This window comes from Nicotiana sylvestris, chromosome 7 (genome assembly GCF_000393655.2).
Source record: "Nicotiana sylvestris chromosome 7, ASM39365v2, whole genome shotgun sequence".
NCBI lineage: Eukaryota > Viridiplantae > Streptophyta > Magnoliopsida > Solanales > Solanaceae > Nicotiana > Nicotiana sylvestris.
Window position 1 is genome coordinate 57,367,634 of NC_091063.1, and position 16,803 is coordinate 57,384,436.

At 42.5% G+C, this 16,803-nt stretch overlaps 3 protein-coding genes across 3 annotated transcripts; 2 read left to right on the forward strand and 1 right to left on the reverse strand.

Annotated features, from left to right (window-relative positions):
• Positions 1-935: 935 nt before the first annotated feature.
• On the reverse strand, positions 936-4,704 carry LOC138873177 (uncharacterized). Its single transcript, XM_070151618.1, has 8 exons — positions 4,662-4,704; positions 3,425-3,564; positions 3,273-3,318; positions 2,995-3,209; positions 2,478-2,857; positions 2,239-2,354; positions 1,847-1,989; positions 936-1,241 (listed from the first exon to the last, which is right to left on the reverse strand). Exons 1-8 carry the CDS (start codon positions 4,702-4,704, stop codon positions 936-938), a joined length of 1,389 nt encoding a protein of 462 aa, XP_070007719.1.
• An 8,201-nt stretch (positions 4,705-12,905) lies between these two features.
• Positions 12,906-14,480, forward strand: LOC138873178 (uncharacterized). Its single transcript, XM_070151619.1, has 2 exons — positions 12,906-13,541; positions 13,602-14,480. Exons 1-2 carry the CDS (start codon positions 12,906-12,908, stop codon positions 14,478-14,480), a joined length of 1,515 nt encoding a protein of 504 aa, XP_070007720.1.
• Positions 14,481-15,545: 1,065 nt separating this feature from the next.
• Positions 15,546-16,007, forward strand: LOC138873179 (uncharacterized). Its single transcript, XM_070151620.1, has one exon. It carries the CDS (start codon positions 15,546-15,548, stop codon positions 16,005-16,007), a length of 462 nt encoding a protein of 153 aa, XP_070007721.1.
• The last annotated feature ends 796 nt before the right edge of the window (positions 16,008-16,803 follow it).

Here is a 16,803-nt window from a genome sequence, read left to right on the forward strand (position 1 = left end):
ATGTCAAAAGGCCCAAAACTACTTTTTTTTTCCCAATAAAAAGTTGTTACCTGTACAATGTTCTTTTTTTAATTGTTGAAAGATAAATGATGCAATTAGCTAGCCGACAGACTTTCGACAAATAGAAATGTAGCTTTTATTTCATTTATTAAGCTATAAATAATTAATCAACTAATAATGGTTCAGACAACTACATTAATATTGTTTAATGTTATGTCATCCGTTAGATTTCAGAGAATCACTGAGCTAAAGAACCCTAGAAATGAGAAGAATATATGCAGAGAGAAAGACTTGAAGAAGAAGAAATGAGAAAAGTGTTTTTCTGTGTATTCAATGTAACAGTAAAATGGTATTTATACATGAAAGATTAATTATCAACTCCCTAACTAATTGATGGACTCTATAGTGCTTCCAATAACTGAATGTAATGATTGTACACTGACTAACTGACTAGCCTTACTTGCTATTATGTTACTCCTCTTGTTTCTACACTCCCTCTCAAGCTAGGTGGCATGAAGATATCAAGTAAACCTAGCTTGGACAATAAGTATTCATATTGTGCTCTAGGCAACCTTTTAGTTAGCATGTCTACCAATTGTTCTTTGGTTCCCACATACTCTGTCTTGATTAACCTCTGTTGATTTTTTTGTCGTACGAAGTGGCAATTAATTTCTTTGTGTTTGGTCATTTCATGAAAGACAAGGCTGGCAACTATTTATATGGCTGATTTACTGTCAGCGTAGATGGTTATTAGCAATTCAAACACCACTCCTATGTCATTGAGTAATCTAAATATCCAAACTAGTTCAGCTACTGATGTTCCAATACTTCTATACTCTGATTCTGCAGAGCTTCTAGAAATGATACGTTGCTTCTTTGATTTCCATGAAATTAGTGAATCCCCATACTTTATGAAAAAACCATACACAGACTTCCTAGTCAAAAGGGCATGCTACCCAATCAGCATCACCGAAGGCTGAGATTACGCCTTTCTTTTGACTTGATAGGAGCACTCCTTGTCCAGGATGATTCTTAACATACTTGATCACCCTAAGGGCTGCCTCCATATGAGATTTCTTAGGCTTTTTCATAAATTGGGTGAGTATTTGAACACTGAATGCAATGTCTGGCCTTGTTACTGTCAAATATATGAGTTTGCCTAGTAGCCTTTGGTAACTAGTAGCATATGGTAATAATGCATCATCCAAGTTGTTGGTTGTGCCTGTTTGTTCATAATACTCCTATGTAGTGAGCTTCACATTTACTTCAAGAGGTGTAGTAGCAGGCTTTGCACCACCTAAGCAAGTTCAGAAACAAGTTCTAATGCATATTTTCTTTGATGCATTAGAATACCCTGTGATGACCTTGCAAATTCTATCCTAAGGAAGTATTTTAACTCCCTTAAGTCCTTCATATTAAAAGTCTTCTTTAGTATTGTTTTGGTCTTTTCTACTAGAGTCAAAACAGGCCGAGTGATGAGCATATCATCCAGATAGACTAGTATAACCACAATGCAACTTCCAGTCTCTTGTACAAATAAAGAGTGATCATGTTGACTTTTTGTGAAACCAAAACTAATCAATGCTTCTAATAGCTTTGCATTCCTGCCTTGGTGCTTGTTTAAGGCTACATAGGGATTTCAAGAGTCTGCAAGCTGACCTGCTCTCCCCCTAACTCTGAAATCCCTGAGGAAGAGTCATATAAATTTCATCAGACAAATCACCCTGTAAAAAGGCATTGTACACATCCATTTGATGGATTGGTTATCAAGAAATTTTCAGTCTGATTGTTAGAAATATACACTGTCTTTAAACCTTTCAACCTCCCCTGTATCTTTGTACTTTACCTTGAATATCCACTTGCAACCAATGGGCATCTTGCCTGAAGGCAGTGATACAACCTTCCAGGTGTGATTAGCCTCCAAGACTGCTATTTCAGTTTTTATAGCAGCCTCTTCATACAAGAAGGGCTCCATAATAGTAGAGAAGGCTGCAATGTAAGACTGATAAGAGGGAGATAGACTTTTATAGGAGAAATAATTGGCTATTGAATATGGGGTGTTAGTATTTATAGGTTGAGTGACAAAGTCCTTGATCCATAATGGAGGATGTTTGGCTTTGAGAGATCTTCTCAAGGTAGGATAGGGCTCAGGAGCATTAGACAAAGTACCTTATGATAAAGTAGGGGACAAGTGATCACTAGGTGGTTGAATATGTGAATTGGTGTGAGAAGAATGACTGATATCTGAGAACACTTCTTCACAACTATGAGGTGAAGAAGGGGGCATGAATATGGGAGGAGAGACAGATAGATAGTCTTTGAGTGGAAAGACATCCTTTCTGAAAGAAACATCTCTATTAACAAAGAAGTTTTGTGTAAGTATATCTAAGAGAATATAGCCTTTTTGAGTGTCTGAGAATCCCATGAGCATAGTAGGCTTGGTCATAGGCATGAGCTTATCTATCTCCTACACTTGCCTTGCAAAACACAAGCAGCCCGAAGTTTTAAGATGTCCCAGCTGAGGCTTCCTGTTGTACAACAGCTCATAAGGTGAACAACCCTTCAATACTGAGGATGGAAGTCTATTAATCAGATATGCTGCAGTAATAACACAATAACCCCAGAACTTAATGGGAATGTGAGCTTGAAATCTTAGAGCTCTGGTTATTTCTAGGAGATGCCTATGCTTCCTCTCAACTACTCCATTATGCTGAGGACTGTAGGCACAGGTAGTTTGATGGAGGATGCCAAGGTTATTTAATACAGTTCTACATACTGAATTTAGAAATTCAGTGCCATTGTTAAACCTCACCATTTTGACTATTTTATTAAACTGTGTATGCACAAAAGCAATAAACTGTGGCAACACAACACACACATTAGATTTCAATTTCAGTAGAAAAACCCAAGTCATTCTAGTGAAGTCATCAACCTTTGTGAGAAAGTATCTATAGCCATCAAAAGTTACAATTTATAAGGTCCCCAAACATCTACATGAATGAGATCAAATGCACTTGTACTCTTGATACTACTAGTAGAAAATGGTGTCCCGGTCAATTTAGCAGAAGGACAAACACAACATTTATTGATAACATTAGTAATAATACCTAGTTTGACAGGAAATAGTTTCTTCAGAACAATAATGGACACATGTCCAAGTTTCATATGCCACAAGGCTATATCGGCTGGTTGAGAAGTCAGCCTTTGAGCTAACAGTTGCCAAAGACATAACAGTCAGTCTCTTATTTCCATGTTATGTAGGAACTATAAACCATCTCTTTCTCTAACAATCTCATTCACCCTGCCATTGAAGATATCCTGAAAACACATAAAAATCAGGATAGAAAGAGGCAAAGCACCTTAAATCTCTTGTCATTTTTGACACTGATAGCACGTTGTACTTGAACTGTGGTACATAGGATACTTCTTTTAGAGTGTTGCTCTTTGATATTTGACTGTCTCCAACACGAGTTACTTTAGTGACATCTCCATTTGGCAAAAGAACTTTTCTAGAGGAAGAGGGTTCAACTATAGAAGCTTTATTTAATTGATTGACATTAGACACTAATAGGTTACAAGTACTTTGGTTAAAAGTATTTTACTTTATGTTTTGATGATCTAACAAACTTACTATCCAGAACCAGATAAGGAACCTGTTACACATTTACAAGACCTCAAGTTCACAAGATTCCAAGTTGGGATTCAGCGTGGAATATGATTCAACTCCTCAGAGTGGAAGGAACAACTGAGGGACCAGGTCCCTACCAGTTCCCGAGGAGACTGTACGAAGTCAACTCTATAGCTGAAAAGTTGTTGCCTACACATGCTATAGTGCATGAACAGTGTTGCAGTCAACTTTTCAGGAAAGATTTTTTACCTACCTTATGTATATATGCATTTAAGGGAGGTAAAACAAAGCACTTGAACACTTAGAGATCTCTCACAAGCTCACTCATGTGACTATTCATCTAGCAAGTTTCAAATGCCTCACAAACAAAGAACAAAGCAACGATGGACCAGTTCCCACATCGAGTTATTGTGTGTCTTTAATTAAGTTGTAACTTTGTAATAGTTCTTCAAATTGTAATTCCTATCCAGTTTATTTAGAAGCACTTTATAGGAACATCTTTGTAAACCTTAAACCTGCGTGTTTAAGTCTTGGCTAGAGTTAGTCAAGTTTTAAAGTCTTTGTAATAGAGTTATTGCAAAGTGGCTTGTAATAGGTGTATTACAAGTTAGTGAGGGATTAAGAGTTTAATTCCTAGGTTGCATAGGCTGTAATCTGAAAGTTTCTCAGTAGTGAAGTTGAAATCCTACAAGAGTTTTTTAATCCGTTGAGCTGGGAATTTTCCACGTAAAATTCCTGTTATCATTTAACTTCTGTTCTTTGTGTGTGTACTGTCGAACCCAATAGAGAACCTAATTTTCTATAAAAGTTGGTGGACCCATACATTCTATCAATTGAAATCAGAGTAGTTTCTTTCTATCAGGTTAACACCTAGAAAGGATCCTCATGGCTGTTATTCCAAACTTTAAAGATGGCTAGTCCACGTACAGATCTCCTAGGTTCAATGGTCAATACTATAGGTGGTGGAAAACTAGGATACATGACTTCATCATGGCTGTAGACTTTGAGTTATGGGATGTAATATGTGACATACCCTTTGTCCCTACAAAGAACCTTAGCAAACCAGCTGTAGCCATTCCCATGACGAGGAAAGAATTCAATGACACTGATAGAAAGGCCATAGAAAAGAATTTTCAAGCAAAGAAAATTCTTGTGTGTGGTATTGGCCTTGATGAATATAACAAGATATCAGCTTGTCAATCAGCAAAAGAGATCTGGAAGGCTTTTCAGACAACTCACGAGGGAACAACTCAGGTGAAGCAATCCAAGATTGATATGCTCACAACAGAATATGAGCTCTTCAGAATGAAAGATGATGAATCCATCCAAGATATGAATACTCGATTCACCTCCATCATTAATGAGATTTACTCTCTTGGTGAAAGTATTCCAAGAAACAAGCTTGTCAGAAAAATCCTTAGTGTACTGCCTAGTTCTGGGGTAAGCAAAATTTACGCCATTAAAGAGGCTAAGGACTTGTAAACACTAACCATGGATGCACTTGTTGGAAACTTGAATACCTATAAAATGAAGAAGAAGAAGGACAACGAAAAAAGAGAGCCCAAGAAGAAGAAGAACCTAGTCTCAAGACGGACAACAATGACTCAAGTGGTGAAGATGGAGACATGGCTTACTTGACAAAAAGGTTCCAAAAGGTGGTTCACAGGAATAGAGGCATTCCAAAAAGGGGAAGCTCTAGCAAGCCCAGAACTTATGATCTCTATCATAAATGTGGCAAGCCAGGAAACTTCATCAAGGATTGCCCCTCCTAAAATAAGATCGGTATAATAACAACTTTGACAAAGTAGCAAAGAGGAACCAGGTTCCTGACAAACGCTTCAAGAGAAAGAATGATGCTAACAACGTTGTAAAGCAAGCTCTTGTTGCATAAGGAGACTCCTCCAGTGAATCTGAAGAAGAAGACGACCATGGTGGCAGTTCAATTATGGCAGTGAAAAATGAAATAACTGAGTATGATTCAATCTCTACTCTACTGGCTCAACCTGATGAAGATGACGACGTCGATGAGGTAATCTTTTTGGATTTTATGTGGCGAAATCAAAAGGTTTAATTTCTCGCTATCAAGACACTTTGGAAGAATACCTCGAGACCCTGAGTATGTGGAGTTGTGATCGAGTCCCCTCCCCCGGGGCTCGTCGAGGCCCGACTCAAAGAAGACGAAGATCGAGGCTAGAGCAAAAAGGGGAACCTCCTAAGGCACACGGCTCAGTCTGACAGAGCCGACCTATCCAGAGCCTATGTCGAAGCGTCACGTCTAGTCATCCCATCTCCACACTTTACAATTAATGTATGTTGTACTCTAACCAGATTCCCCTCCTATATAAGGGGAATCCACCCTACTTTGTAAGGGGCGGATGTTTCTCCAACTATTCTCCACAAGATCAATAATCTCTCTCTCTCCTTCTTCTCTCTAAATTGCTCATTCTTACTAGCTCGAGGCCACTCTTAGCATTTATTACTTTCATACTTGTTCTTCATTTATCGCTTGATATAGGCCATAAAGAGCCTTATTTTATTATACCTTAATTGTTATCCCATTCCCGACTACCCCCGATACCTCGAGATCGAGCCGGATATCGACCCCGAGGCTCCTTTATCGACCAGTCCGAAGCTCGGGCAGCATGTCTCCTAGTTTGATTACTGCCTCGTTTTAGCTTGTATCTCTCCATTAAACTTCATACTCTTAGCATCAGTTGCTCTAACAACTAGCATAAAAATAGATCACGTAATTTTAGAATCCCATTTAAAAATTTAATTGGGCGCCCACCGTGGGGCTAAAAATAATAGTGATTATTTTCTTGCTGGTTTCATTGCACAAATGCAAGTTACCTTTGGAACTCTTTCTTGTCCAAGATCTCTTGATTGCAGGTCAAAATGTCCATCTCGATAAACAGAATCGAGAACGACTACCTCAAAAATCATAACGAAAATGATGTCGTTGTTCCATTCGTTGGCGCGCCAACGTAGAACCCCGATAACGCACCTAGACCAATTCCAGCGGATGCCAGTTTGCAAGACGCGCAGCAGATCGATGAAACCTCACATGTCGACGGAAGCAAACAACATAGCGACCAACAGGAAGCCCAAAAGACCCCAGCCCGGGAAGAACAAGAAGTTAGTCTTCATGTTATTTTTGAAATGTTGCAGGCACAACAGTTGGCCATCACTCAGTTACAAACCATCCAAAGACTCCCGGCACAGCAGTGCCGGAAACAGCTCCCCTTGCCGAACAAGTGCCCAAGAGATCAAGCAATAGCGGATCGCTAGCCGACTCTGCCAGAGCAAAGATGCTTGGGGATCTCGCCAAAAGGATCGAAACAGGTAAGAAATTGGTAGCAGCCAACAATAAGAAGGTCGAGACCTACAACTTTAGGGTCGACAAATCCCAGGCTCACCCCCGGCCCTGAAAGGTACAGATTCGAGGAAGTTCATGCAATGGACGTTCCCCGAGGAGGTGGCCCCTGAACCCATTTTAAAGAAGTTCAGAATGCTAGAACTCCCTAAGAACAACAGGACCTCAGATCCCAACGAACACATCACTGCCTATGCGTGCGCAGAAAAAGCAAACGACCCAAAAGATGATGAGATCGAGTCCGTCTTATTGAAGATATTCGAGGAAGCACCCCCGAAAATGACCATGATGAGGCGTCATAACATAGCGCCCAATCTCATAAACTTACTTACCATACCAAAAGATTCCTCTATAAAGGCATACGCCGATGCCATCGAAGCAACGACGAGAAAGCCCGACACACCCAGTGCCGAACAAAGGGAGAATGAAATGCTAAGAGAATTCGCACCTCATTCCCTAATGGAACGAATAGGATTACCCCCAGTCTCGGATGACTGGGAAATACAGGCATTCACTCAAAGCTGAAACAAACCAAGCTCGACGATTTCAGGGCGGTCCAAACAAAACTTGATCGGGTACCCAGCCAAGATCTGATCAGATGACCGTACCCCGTACTAGTTGCAAATCAGGGTTGTGGATGACCATTCGGGATCCTCCACGGGCTCAGTATACCCAAGCAGGCTCTTGGTAGAGAAAGCTATGCCAAATAGGGAAAGGTATCACCCGTACGCTACAGAATAGGAGGAACGCCCCGAGACACAATCTACCTCACAACAATCGGAGAATGGATCGAGGATGATATCCTCGAGGAATCATTAATAGAGCCGGATTCGACAGGGACACAAGGCCAGCGGGGGTGCCTCGCCCATCAGAGTACAATTTTAACATCGCTATGCCAAACATCGTGTTCACCGTCAGCAAAATCAGGGACATCAAATGGCTCAAACCAATTCAGTCAAATCCCCCTCAGAGGAATCATAGCTTGATGTGTGAATTGTATAATCCGCATGACTACGGATCCAAAAATGGACACCAACTCAGGAGGAAAACAACCATACTACTCAATAAATATCACCGCCGAGAACTGTTGAACGATCAGGCTCACATTCAGTTCTGAGTATGGAAGACAGCCAGGAAGAACAAAGAAAATGAAATGCGATGTATTGCCACGATAGTGGAGAAACGGAAACACCCTCTAAGGACTCATAAAAGGGAGAGCAAAAATGCTCGTCACCAAAAAGAACGAACCCGGGGATACATTCCCGAGGATGCCCTCACATTCAGCAAAAAAGACACCGAGACCTTGTGTCGGCCTCATGTTGACGCATTGGTAACCTTCTTACTCATTTGATCCATTTCAAATAAATCAGGTGCTCATGAATTCAGGTAGTTCGATCAACATATCAACATTATCGGACCACGGATGATAGGGCGGTTCATACCACCGGGTAAAAACATAACCACCTCTCGTATCTTTGACAGATTCCAAAAGGTGATCGCTATGACAAGGAGAAAGACCATTCTCTCAGTACAGCATGGCTGGCCCAGACCGGAATGCCGAGTTCCATATCATCAAAGGAGTTGCAAGGCACGAACTTCTTATTCAGTCGACCACGGGCACACCTCCCGAAGACATTGTTGTCCCCACTTCGCCAAAAGGATGAAATTCCATGCAAGGGATGAAATTAAAACCGTCAGCGGGAAGCAATATGCGGCAAGGGGAAATTCTGTATCACATAACGCATCGCCGTCACCAATACCTCCACTCTTGAAAAGAGTCAAAAGGTAAGCGAACCACATCTTCGACCAAGCCCGATTAAACACGGCCAAGGGCTGTACTAGAGTCCTCATCCCGAAACAACAGGAACATATCAAACCTCGGAACATTGCCTACACATCCCGCGGTAAAGAAAAACTACCTCCCTCATTCGTTATTTTCTACTAACCTGTGTGCAGACACCCGGCCAGGGCGTTCGGAAGTGCTAACTCTATCCGAAGATCTCAAGGCCTTGACAAAGCCCATCACATTCTTTCCCCACGCCAGCACGGTTCTTAGCGGAGTAACATACCCTCTAAGGAGGATCCGACAAGATCGAAGGCCTTCCTTTTGCAATCAGACGATGAAGAGCACCCCCTTGAAGACGCCGTCCACTCGGAAGGGCGGGGAATGGTAGACTAAGTTTTCAATAAGGAATCATGTACCAGACCAAATGGTCCAAGGAGCCGCGCCCGCGTGGGCCGAGCTCGCAACAACGAAACAACATCTATTTATGCCAAGCAATAAAAGAATATCTTTCAGCATCTCGTACTCCAAAAAAGGAAATTTCAGCATGCTCATGGCAAGGTTGGAACTCCGGGCTCATAAAGCCCCAATAAGGCAACTTCAAGATTACGAATAATGGCCTTCGTGCCTAAGCAAACTCAATGACTCAAAGACTGTCATCAATCACGGTACACTGGAAAACCCAAAATTGTAAGACCCCGAGCGGGCAGACTCGATATAACCAGATCCATTTTACATAGTAACAAAAACTGTAAGACCTCAACAGGCATGACAAAACTGTAAGACCTCAACGGGCATGAAAATTTTGTAAGACCTTACTACAGGCATAAAACTCAATCCCGAAGTTTAGGCTATACATCATATTTGTAAGAATCCCGAAAGTTCATACCCTCGATGTAGACGCCTAAAATATCAGTCGAGATCAAAAATGGCTAGGGCCAAACACATATGACTACGGTCAAAACAGCTGCTCTGTAAAGCCCCAGAAAAAAAACTTTGCTTAGTAATTTAAGATTTCGTGGTGCCAAGGTAGGCCAAATATTTTATCTTGAGTGCAAATGAGGACTAAGGATATTATGGATATCAATTGGATATGTTAAGAAGTGTATAAGTCATATTAGAGGTGAATTGGGGTCTAAGGATAGGCCTAAGTCTAAGCCAAGTTAGGAAAGTTTCATATTAGACGAAATCTGTAAATGAGTGCGCACAAGACCTCATTGTGAACGATCATATCTTCAGTTATATAAGGAGTTGTGTGATGAATAACCTATCCAATTAAAGCCCTTTGAGTATAGTTTTCAACTCAACAAACCGTTCATCATTTGGAGGTGTATACGGAAAGGTATGACCATTTTACTGGGCAGGTGTCTCTAGCGCGAACATTAGCGCGAAGTCGCGCATTATGCTGAGTATTCTGCCTCCAGCGCGCCAACATAGCGCGAGCTCGCGCACCTGGAAGGTTTTTAAATATCCTAAAGACCGGAAATAAGAGAATTTGAGTCATTTCTCAAGCTTAGGGCTTCCTCTACACCCCCAACTCGACCAAGGCATCCAATTGCACACCTAAGGTGAGTTTTTAAGTGTGTTTTCATGGTGATTTCACTTCTCAATCACTAGTTACAACATGATTTTGATTGGGTTTCATAGGGTTTCTTCAAAATCTCAAGAACACCCCAAATTTGTCTTTCAAGATTTGGTCTACAAGAGGTAATCCTACACCTTAGACTTACATATATGGAGTTATTATGGAAATATGAGTATGGATTAAGTATTGTAACTCATGGGATGGGGATTGGAAGTCATAGGTGCCTAACCTAGGTTGTGTTGGTATTGTAGAGATTGTGAGGTGGGTTATTGGGGTATGATTCTTGGGGTAATAGTATTATGTATACATGCATGTACAAATTAGGTTTGTGGGAAGATTGATGAATATAAATAAGTAAAGATTGGGTTGGGGAAAGAAGAAAATCTTGTAAAAGGAATTTAAAATCAAGATGCTCAACTAGTGTTTGATAAAATGCTCAAATGAGATGAAACCATGAATACCTTCCTAATTTGTGTTAATTTTGTTATGTCTCAAGTAGATTGGGATTGCTAGAATTTTCGAAACATCGTAGTAACTTAAGGAAAGCTCAAACGAGGTATGTATGGCTAACTTTGACCTTTGTAAAGTCACTTTGTTTGGTGTACGAATATTTGGTATGTGATATCTATGTGGATTATTTGTGGAGTTCTTGAGATTGGTATGATTTGATTATTCGTGGTTAAGTCTCCTGATATAATGGTGTACGTAATTGGCAATAAACCAAATGTGTGATTGTGAATGTGTTATGTGGTAAGAGTTGAGAAACGAATGATGGAAGGAAATCGTAAATGATGCAGTTGGAACAACTGTGTTAATAACATATATGGACTGTATGGCAATTATCGCAGTGACATAAAATACATATGAGTTGTTGAATATGATGGAAATAGTATTGATGGCTATAGAAATTCTTTGAGAATTGTTGTTGTTGTTCTTTGTGAATTGTTGTTGTTGTTGTTTTGTTGTTTGTGAATTGTGATTGTTCGGTGGGATCGGGTTGCACGCCGCAACATGAAGTAATAAGGTGTGGGTTGTGGTGATAAGGGTGGCCGAGATAATAAGAGTGGAAAAGTGATCGAAATTACTATTGAAATGAAAATATGAGAAAGTTGTAAAATCATTGATGTGAAAATGTTGAAGGGGAAATGGAGAGATTGTAACTTGTTTGGTTTGATGGTTTTCTTTCATTTGTATTTGATTGTTGATTCCATTACTACTTGTTACTTGTGTATGGTTTGAGTTTACTTAGGGCAAGTTTGTTCATACGTACCAGTACAATTCAAATGTGTTGACGTCCCTTTTGCCGGGGGCGCTACATTCGTGTTATGATTGTAGGTGGATCCATAGAAGGTACTCCAGTCCACCGACCGTAGCTCCCCTTCACTTTCCGCCAGAAGCATTGGTGATCCCTTTTCCTCCCGGGGCCTTGCGTGGCTCATGCCGCTTTTTATTTCGGAGTCTTGTTTTGGTTTTTGGTGTAAGGTATAGCCGGAGCCTTGTTACCGGCAAGTATTGTATCACTCTTTTGTATCCCTAGAGGCTCCGTAGACAGGAAATGTGGGTTATGTACTTATGTATTTTGGGCAGTATAACTTGTAAACCACGCTAAGTAACTATATATGCTATGTAAATCTTGTAAGAATGTGTTTAGATTTTTAAATGGCTATTTCACTTGGTTAATGGGAAATGAAAACGCGGGGTAACACGTGGAAAAGGAAAGGCACCCAGGTTCGCTTGGCTGGGGCTGCCCGGTCGAGTGCCGGTCGCGCCCCTCAATTTTGGGGCGTGACAAACTTATCAGAGCCTAAGGTTTTAAAAGGGTCCTAGGATGTCTCGGAGCCATGTTTAGTAGAGTCCTTCTTATCGGTGTGTTGTCGACCACATATATAAGTTGGAGGCTACATGGGTATTTAGGAAATTACCTTCTTCTTTGTTACTCTATATTGTGCGGTGAAGTGAAAAGTGGAAGTATTTACCTCTAACTCGTGGTTTGTTCCAAATTTTAAGTAATGGCACCTAAGAAGAGAGCTAGACTCGGCCTCGGGGCTAATGCCACCCCAAGTGTGGCTATGAATCATATACCTGATGCCGTGGGTGAGAGTGACTCCCCAATCTTGAATCTGCCTGGCCCATTTATTCTAGATGCAAGTATTCCTGTTCCAGCTGCGGCAGAGGGTGCTACCATCCCTCCCGCTGATATTCCAGATCCTGATGCAGTTGCAGCTTTCGGTCCTGGGGTTTCTGATGTGGACCTTAGAGGAGCCATCCATATGTTGACCGGTTAGTGGCCGCTCAGGCCTAGAGATCCCATGATTCCCCTATGTCCTCCAGCGGACAGGGAGATTTTGCCAGCTCTAGAGTCAACCAGTTTCTGCAGTTGGCCCCTCCAGAGTTCATAGGCACAGACCCAGCGGCTGATCCGCAGGATTTCCTTGATGAAATGTATAAGACCCTTCGAGTGATGAAGGCTACAGAGACGGAGGGGGATGAGTTGGCTTCATAAAGGTTGAGGGGAGCAACGTATTCATGGTTCGAGATGTGGGAGGATTCCCGTGGGGAGGAAAGACCTCCAGCTAGATGGGATGAGTTTGTATATGCATTCATGGACCACTTCTTGCCTGCCGAGACAATGGCGGCCCGTGCCACTGAGTTTGAGGTCCTCAAGCAGGGCAGTATGAGTGTTTGGAAGTACCACATGGAGTTTGTGAGATTGTCCAAGTATGCTCCCCAGTTAGTGTCGACCATGGGTGATCGAGTTCGGCAATTTATTCAGGGTCTTAGTCCCTTGGTGGTGAACGAGGCTGCTATAGCGGCCTTACACTCAGATATGAATTATGGGAAGATTGTGGGATTCTCTCAGGCCATAGAGGCTAGGAAGTTGAAAATACGGGCACAAAGGGAGAGTAACAGCAGTGCCCGATCAGTGGGTCACTCAGAGAGACCAGTTCAGAGAAGGGGGCCATCAGGGTCATCCCAGTCATATGCTCAGTCCTCAGCGAGCGCACCGCCATCTGTGCACAGTTATCAGCAGAGCAGTCACTTGAGACTAGGTTCAGATAGCAGGAGACCCCATCAGTCCGGTCGTCCAGGAGGGGGATCACAGCAGCAGGGGGGAGCTCTATGCCCCAAGTGTGGGAGATTCCATACGGAGGCTTGTTATTTGGATATCCCGGTGTGTTATAGATACGGGGTGAGAGGTCATATCTAGCGGGACTGTCATGCGCCCAGACAGGGCACGGGTAGTGGATTTGCTCAGCCATCCGGTTCTTCAGCTGCTACATCATCCGCGCGCCCTCCAACTCCAATAGAGCATGGTGCAATTAGGGGTGGAGCTCGTGGTAGAAGTGGACCTAGCCGATTTTACGCTTTGAGTGGTCGCCAGAGTGCAGAGGCTTCTCCAGATATTGTCACAGGTATCTTGTCTGTTCAGGCCATTGAGTGTTATTCTATTATTGATCTGGGTTCCTCTTTGTCTTATGTCACCCCATTCATTGCTTCAAGTTTTGGGGTAGAACCCGAACAGCTTCATGAGCCATTCTCTGTAGCAACTCCAGTTGGTGATTCTATCACAGCCGCGCGGGTTTATAGGAATTGTGTTGTCACGGTATGTGGTCGTGCTACCACGACCGATCTTATTGAGCTTAAAATGGTAGATTTTGATGTGATTATGGGAATGGACTGGCTTTATTCGTGCTTTGCTAAACTTGACTGCCGAACGAGAGTCATGAGGCTTGAGTTCCATAATGAGCCATTTATTGAGTGGAAGGGAAATGGTGTGGTGCCGAAATGTAGGTTTATTTCCTACCTTAAGGCTTCAAAGATGATTAGGAAGGGGTGTATCTACCATTTGCTCCGGGTGGCGGACACCACTTCAGAAGTGTCTGCCCCCGAGTCCGTGCCAGTCATGAATGAGTTTCTTGAAGTGTTTCCGAATGAGCTTTTAGGGATCCCACCAAATAGGGATATTGATTTCGGGATTGATGTATTGCCAGATACGCAGCCAATATCTATTCCACCATACAGGATGGCGCCAGCAGAGTTAAGGGAGTTAAAGGAGCAATTGAAGGATTTATTAGAAAAGGGGTTTATACGGCCAAGTGTGTCGCCGTGAGATGCTCCGATTCTTTTTGTCAGGAAGAAGGATGGGTCACTCTGGATGTGTATTGATTATCGGCAGCTTAACAAGGTCACCATCAAGAATAAATATCCTTTGCCTCGGATAGATGATTTGTTCGACCAATTGCAAGGTGCAAGGTTCTTCTCCAAAATTGATCTACTGTCCGGGTATCACCAATTGAAGATCAGAGAACAAGATATTCCTAATACCGCTTTCAAAACTCGCTATGGTCACTTTGAATTCTTGGTCATGTTTTTTGGGCTAACTAATGCCCCGACAGCTTTCATGGATCTTATGAATCGGGTCTTCAAGCCGTTTCTAGAATCCTTTGTGATTGTTTTCATTGATGACATCCTTGTTTATTTGCGGAGCCGGGAGGATCATGCCGATCACTTCGGGGCAGTTCTGCAGACTCTTCATCAGCACCAGTTGTATGCTAAATTTTCAAAATGTGAATTTTGGTTGGAGTCCGTTACCTTTCTGGGTCATGTTGTTTCCAGTGAAGGGATTCAGGTGGATCCCTAGAAGATTGCAGTAGTGAAAGATTGGCCTAGGCCCACGACCCCGATGGAGATCCGTAGCTTCTTGCATTTAGCGGGGTATTATCGGAGGTTTGTGGAGGGATTCTCTACCCTCGACTCCCCTTTGACTAAGTTGACGCAGAAAGCAGTTAAGTTCCAATGGTCCGACGCTTGTGAGAAAAGTTTTCAGGAATTGAAGTCGAGATTGACCTCGGCGCCGATATTGACCTTACTAGAGGGCACGAAAGGATTTGTGGTTTATTGCGATGCCTCTAGGGTTGGGTTGGGGTGTGTGTTGATGCAACAAGGGAAGGTTATAGCATATGCTTCAAGGTAACTCAAGAATCACGAGAAGAATTATACGACGCATGATTTGGAACTTGCGGCAGTTGTATTTGCCTTGAAAATATGGCGGCATTATCTTTATGGGGTCCATGTGGATGCGTTTTCGGACCATAAGAGTCTCCAATATTTGTTCAAGCAGAAGGAGTTGAATTTAAGGTAGCGGCAGTGGTTAGAGTTGATCAAGGAATATGATATGGATATTTTATACCATCCAGGGAAGGCGAATGTGGTGGCCAACGCTCTCATTCAGAAGTCCATGGGTAGTTTGGCTCATTTGGGAGCGGATCAGAGGTCTTTGGCTGGGGAGGTTTATCAATTAGCCAGTCTGGGGGTTTGTATTTCGACCTCAGACAAGGGGAAGGTTATGGTGCATAATGGAGCAGAATCGTCACTGGTAGCGGAAGTCAAGGAAAAGCAGTTCATTGATCCAGCATTGGCGCAGATGAAAGAGGCAGTTTTGAATAACAAGACTTCGGCCTTTTCACTTAGTGGCGGGGATGGTGTATTACAATGTCAAGGTAGGCTATGTGTTCCAGATGTGGATAATCTTTGGGAGAGGGTAATGGCAGAGGCTCATAATTCCAGGTATTCGATGCACCCAAGTTCTACAAAAATGTATCACGATCTCAAGGAAATTTATGGTGGAACAGTATGAAGAGGGGTATGGTGGACTTTGTGACTAGATGTCCGAACTGTCAGCAAGTGAAGGCCGAACATCAAAGACCTGGTGGATTGACTCAAAGCATAGAAATTCCAATATGGAAATGGGAGATGATCAATATGGATTTTGTAGTGGGGCTGTCGTGCACTCCACGCAGGTTCGACTCAATTTGGGTGATCATTGACCGACTCACAAAATCAGCGCACTTTTTGCCAGTTAAATCTTCTGACACTGTGGAACAATATGGCCAGTTGTATATCAAAGAAATAGTCAGGTTGCATGGCACTCCAGTCTCAATCATTTCAGATCGAGGGGCTCAGTTCACAGCCAACTTTTGGAAGAAATTTCAGCAGGGCTTGGGCACGCAGGTAAATCTCAGCACAGCTTTCCATCCTCAAACTGACGGGCAAGCAGATATTCAGACGCTTGAGGACATGTTGCGAGCTTGTACTCTTGATTTCAAAGGTAATTGGGATGACCATTTGCCACTCATAGAATTTGCTTACAACAACAGCTTCCATGCTAGTATCCAGATGGCACCATTCGAGGCACTGTATGGTAGGAGATGCAGGTCTCCCATTGGGTGGTTCGAGGTTGGAGAAGTAGAATTGATAGGGCCGGACCTCGTGCATCATGACTTGGAGAAAGTCAAAGTTATTAAGGAGAGGTTGAAAACTGCTCAAAGTCGCCAAAAGTCTTATTCGGACATTCGTCGTAGAGATTTGGAGTTCAAAGAAGATGATTGGGTATTTTTGAAGGTTTCACCCATGAAAGGAATCATGCGATTTGG

What these genes read in the sequence shown, in the direction of transcription:
- LOC138873177 (XM_070151618.1), bottom strand. Translation starts at nt 4,704, where the DNA reads ATGGCTACAGCTGGTTTGCTAAGGTTCTTTGTAGGGACAAAGG. An exon ending in AGAGCAACACTCTAAAAGAA is followed by an intron (nt 3,319 to 3,424) that starts GTATCCTATGTA and finishes ATGTGTTTTCAG; the next exon opens with GATATCTTCAATGGCAGGGT. An exon ending in AGAAGTGTTCTCAGATATCA is followed by an intron (nt 1,990 to 2,238) that starts GTCATTCTTCTC and finishes CTTACATTGCAG; the next exon opens with CCTTCTCTACTATTATGGAG.
- LOC138873179 (XM_070151620.1), top strand. Translation starts at nt 15,546, where the DNA reads ATGGATATTTTATACCATCCAGGGAAGGCGAATGTGGTGGCCAACGCT.
- LOC138873178 (XM_070151619.1), top strand. Translation starts at nt 12,906, where the DNA reads ATGTGGGAGGATTCCCGTGGGGAGGAAAGACCTCCAGCTAGATGGGAT. An exon ending in CTTGTTATTTGGATATCCCG is followed by an intron (nt 13,542 to 13,601) that starts GTGTGTTATAGA and finishes GCGCCCAGACAG; the next exon opens with GGCACGGGTAGTGGATTTGC.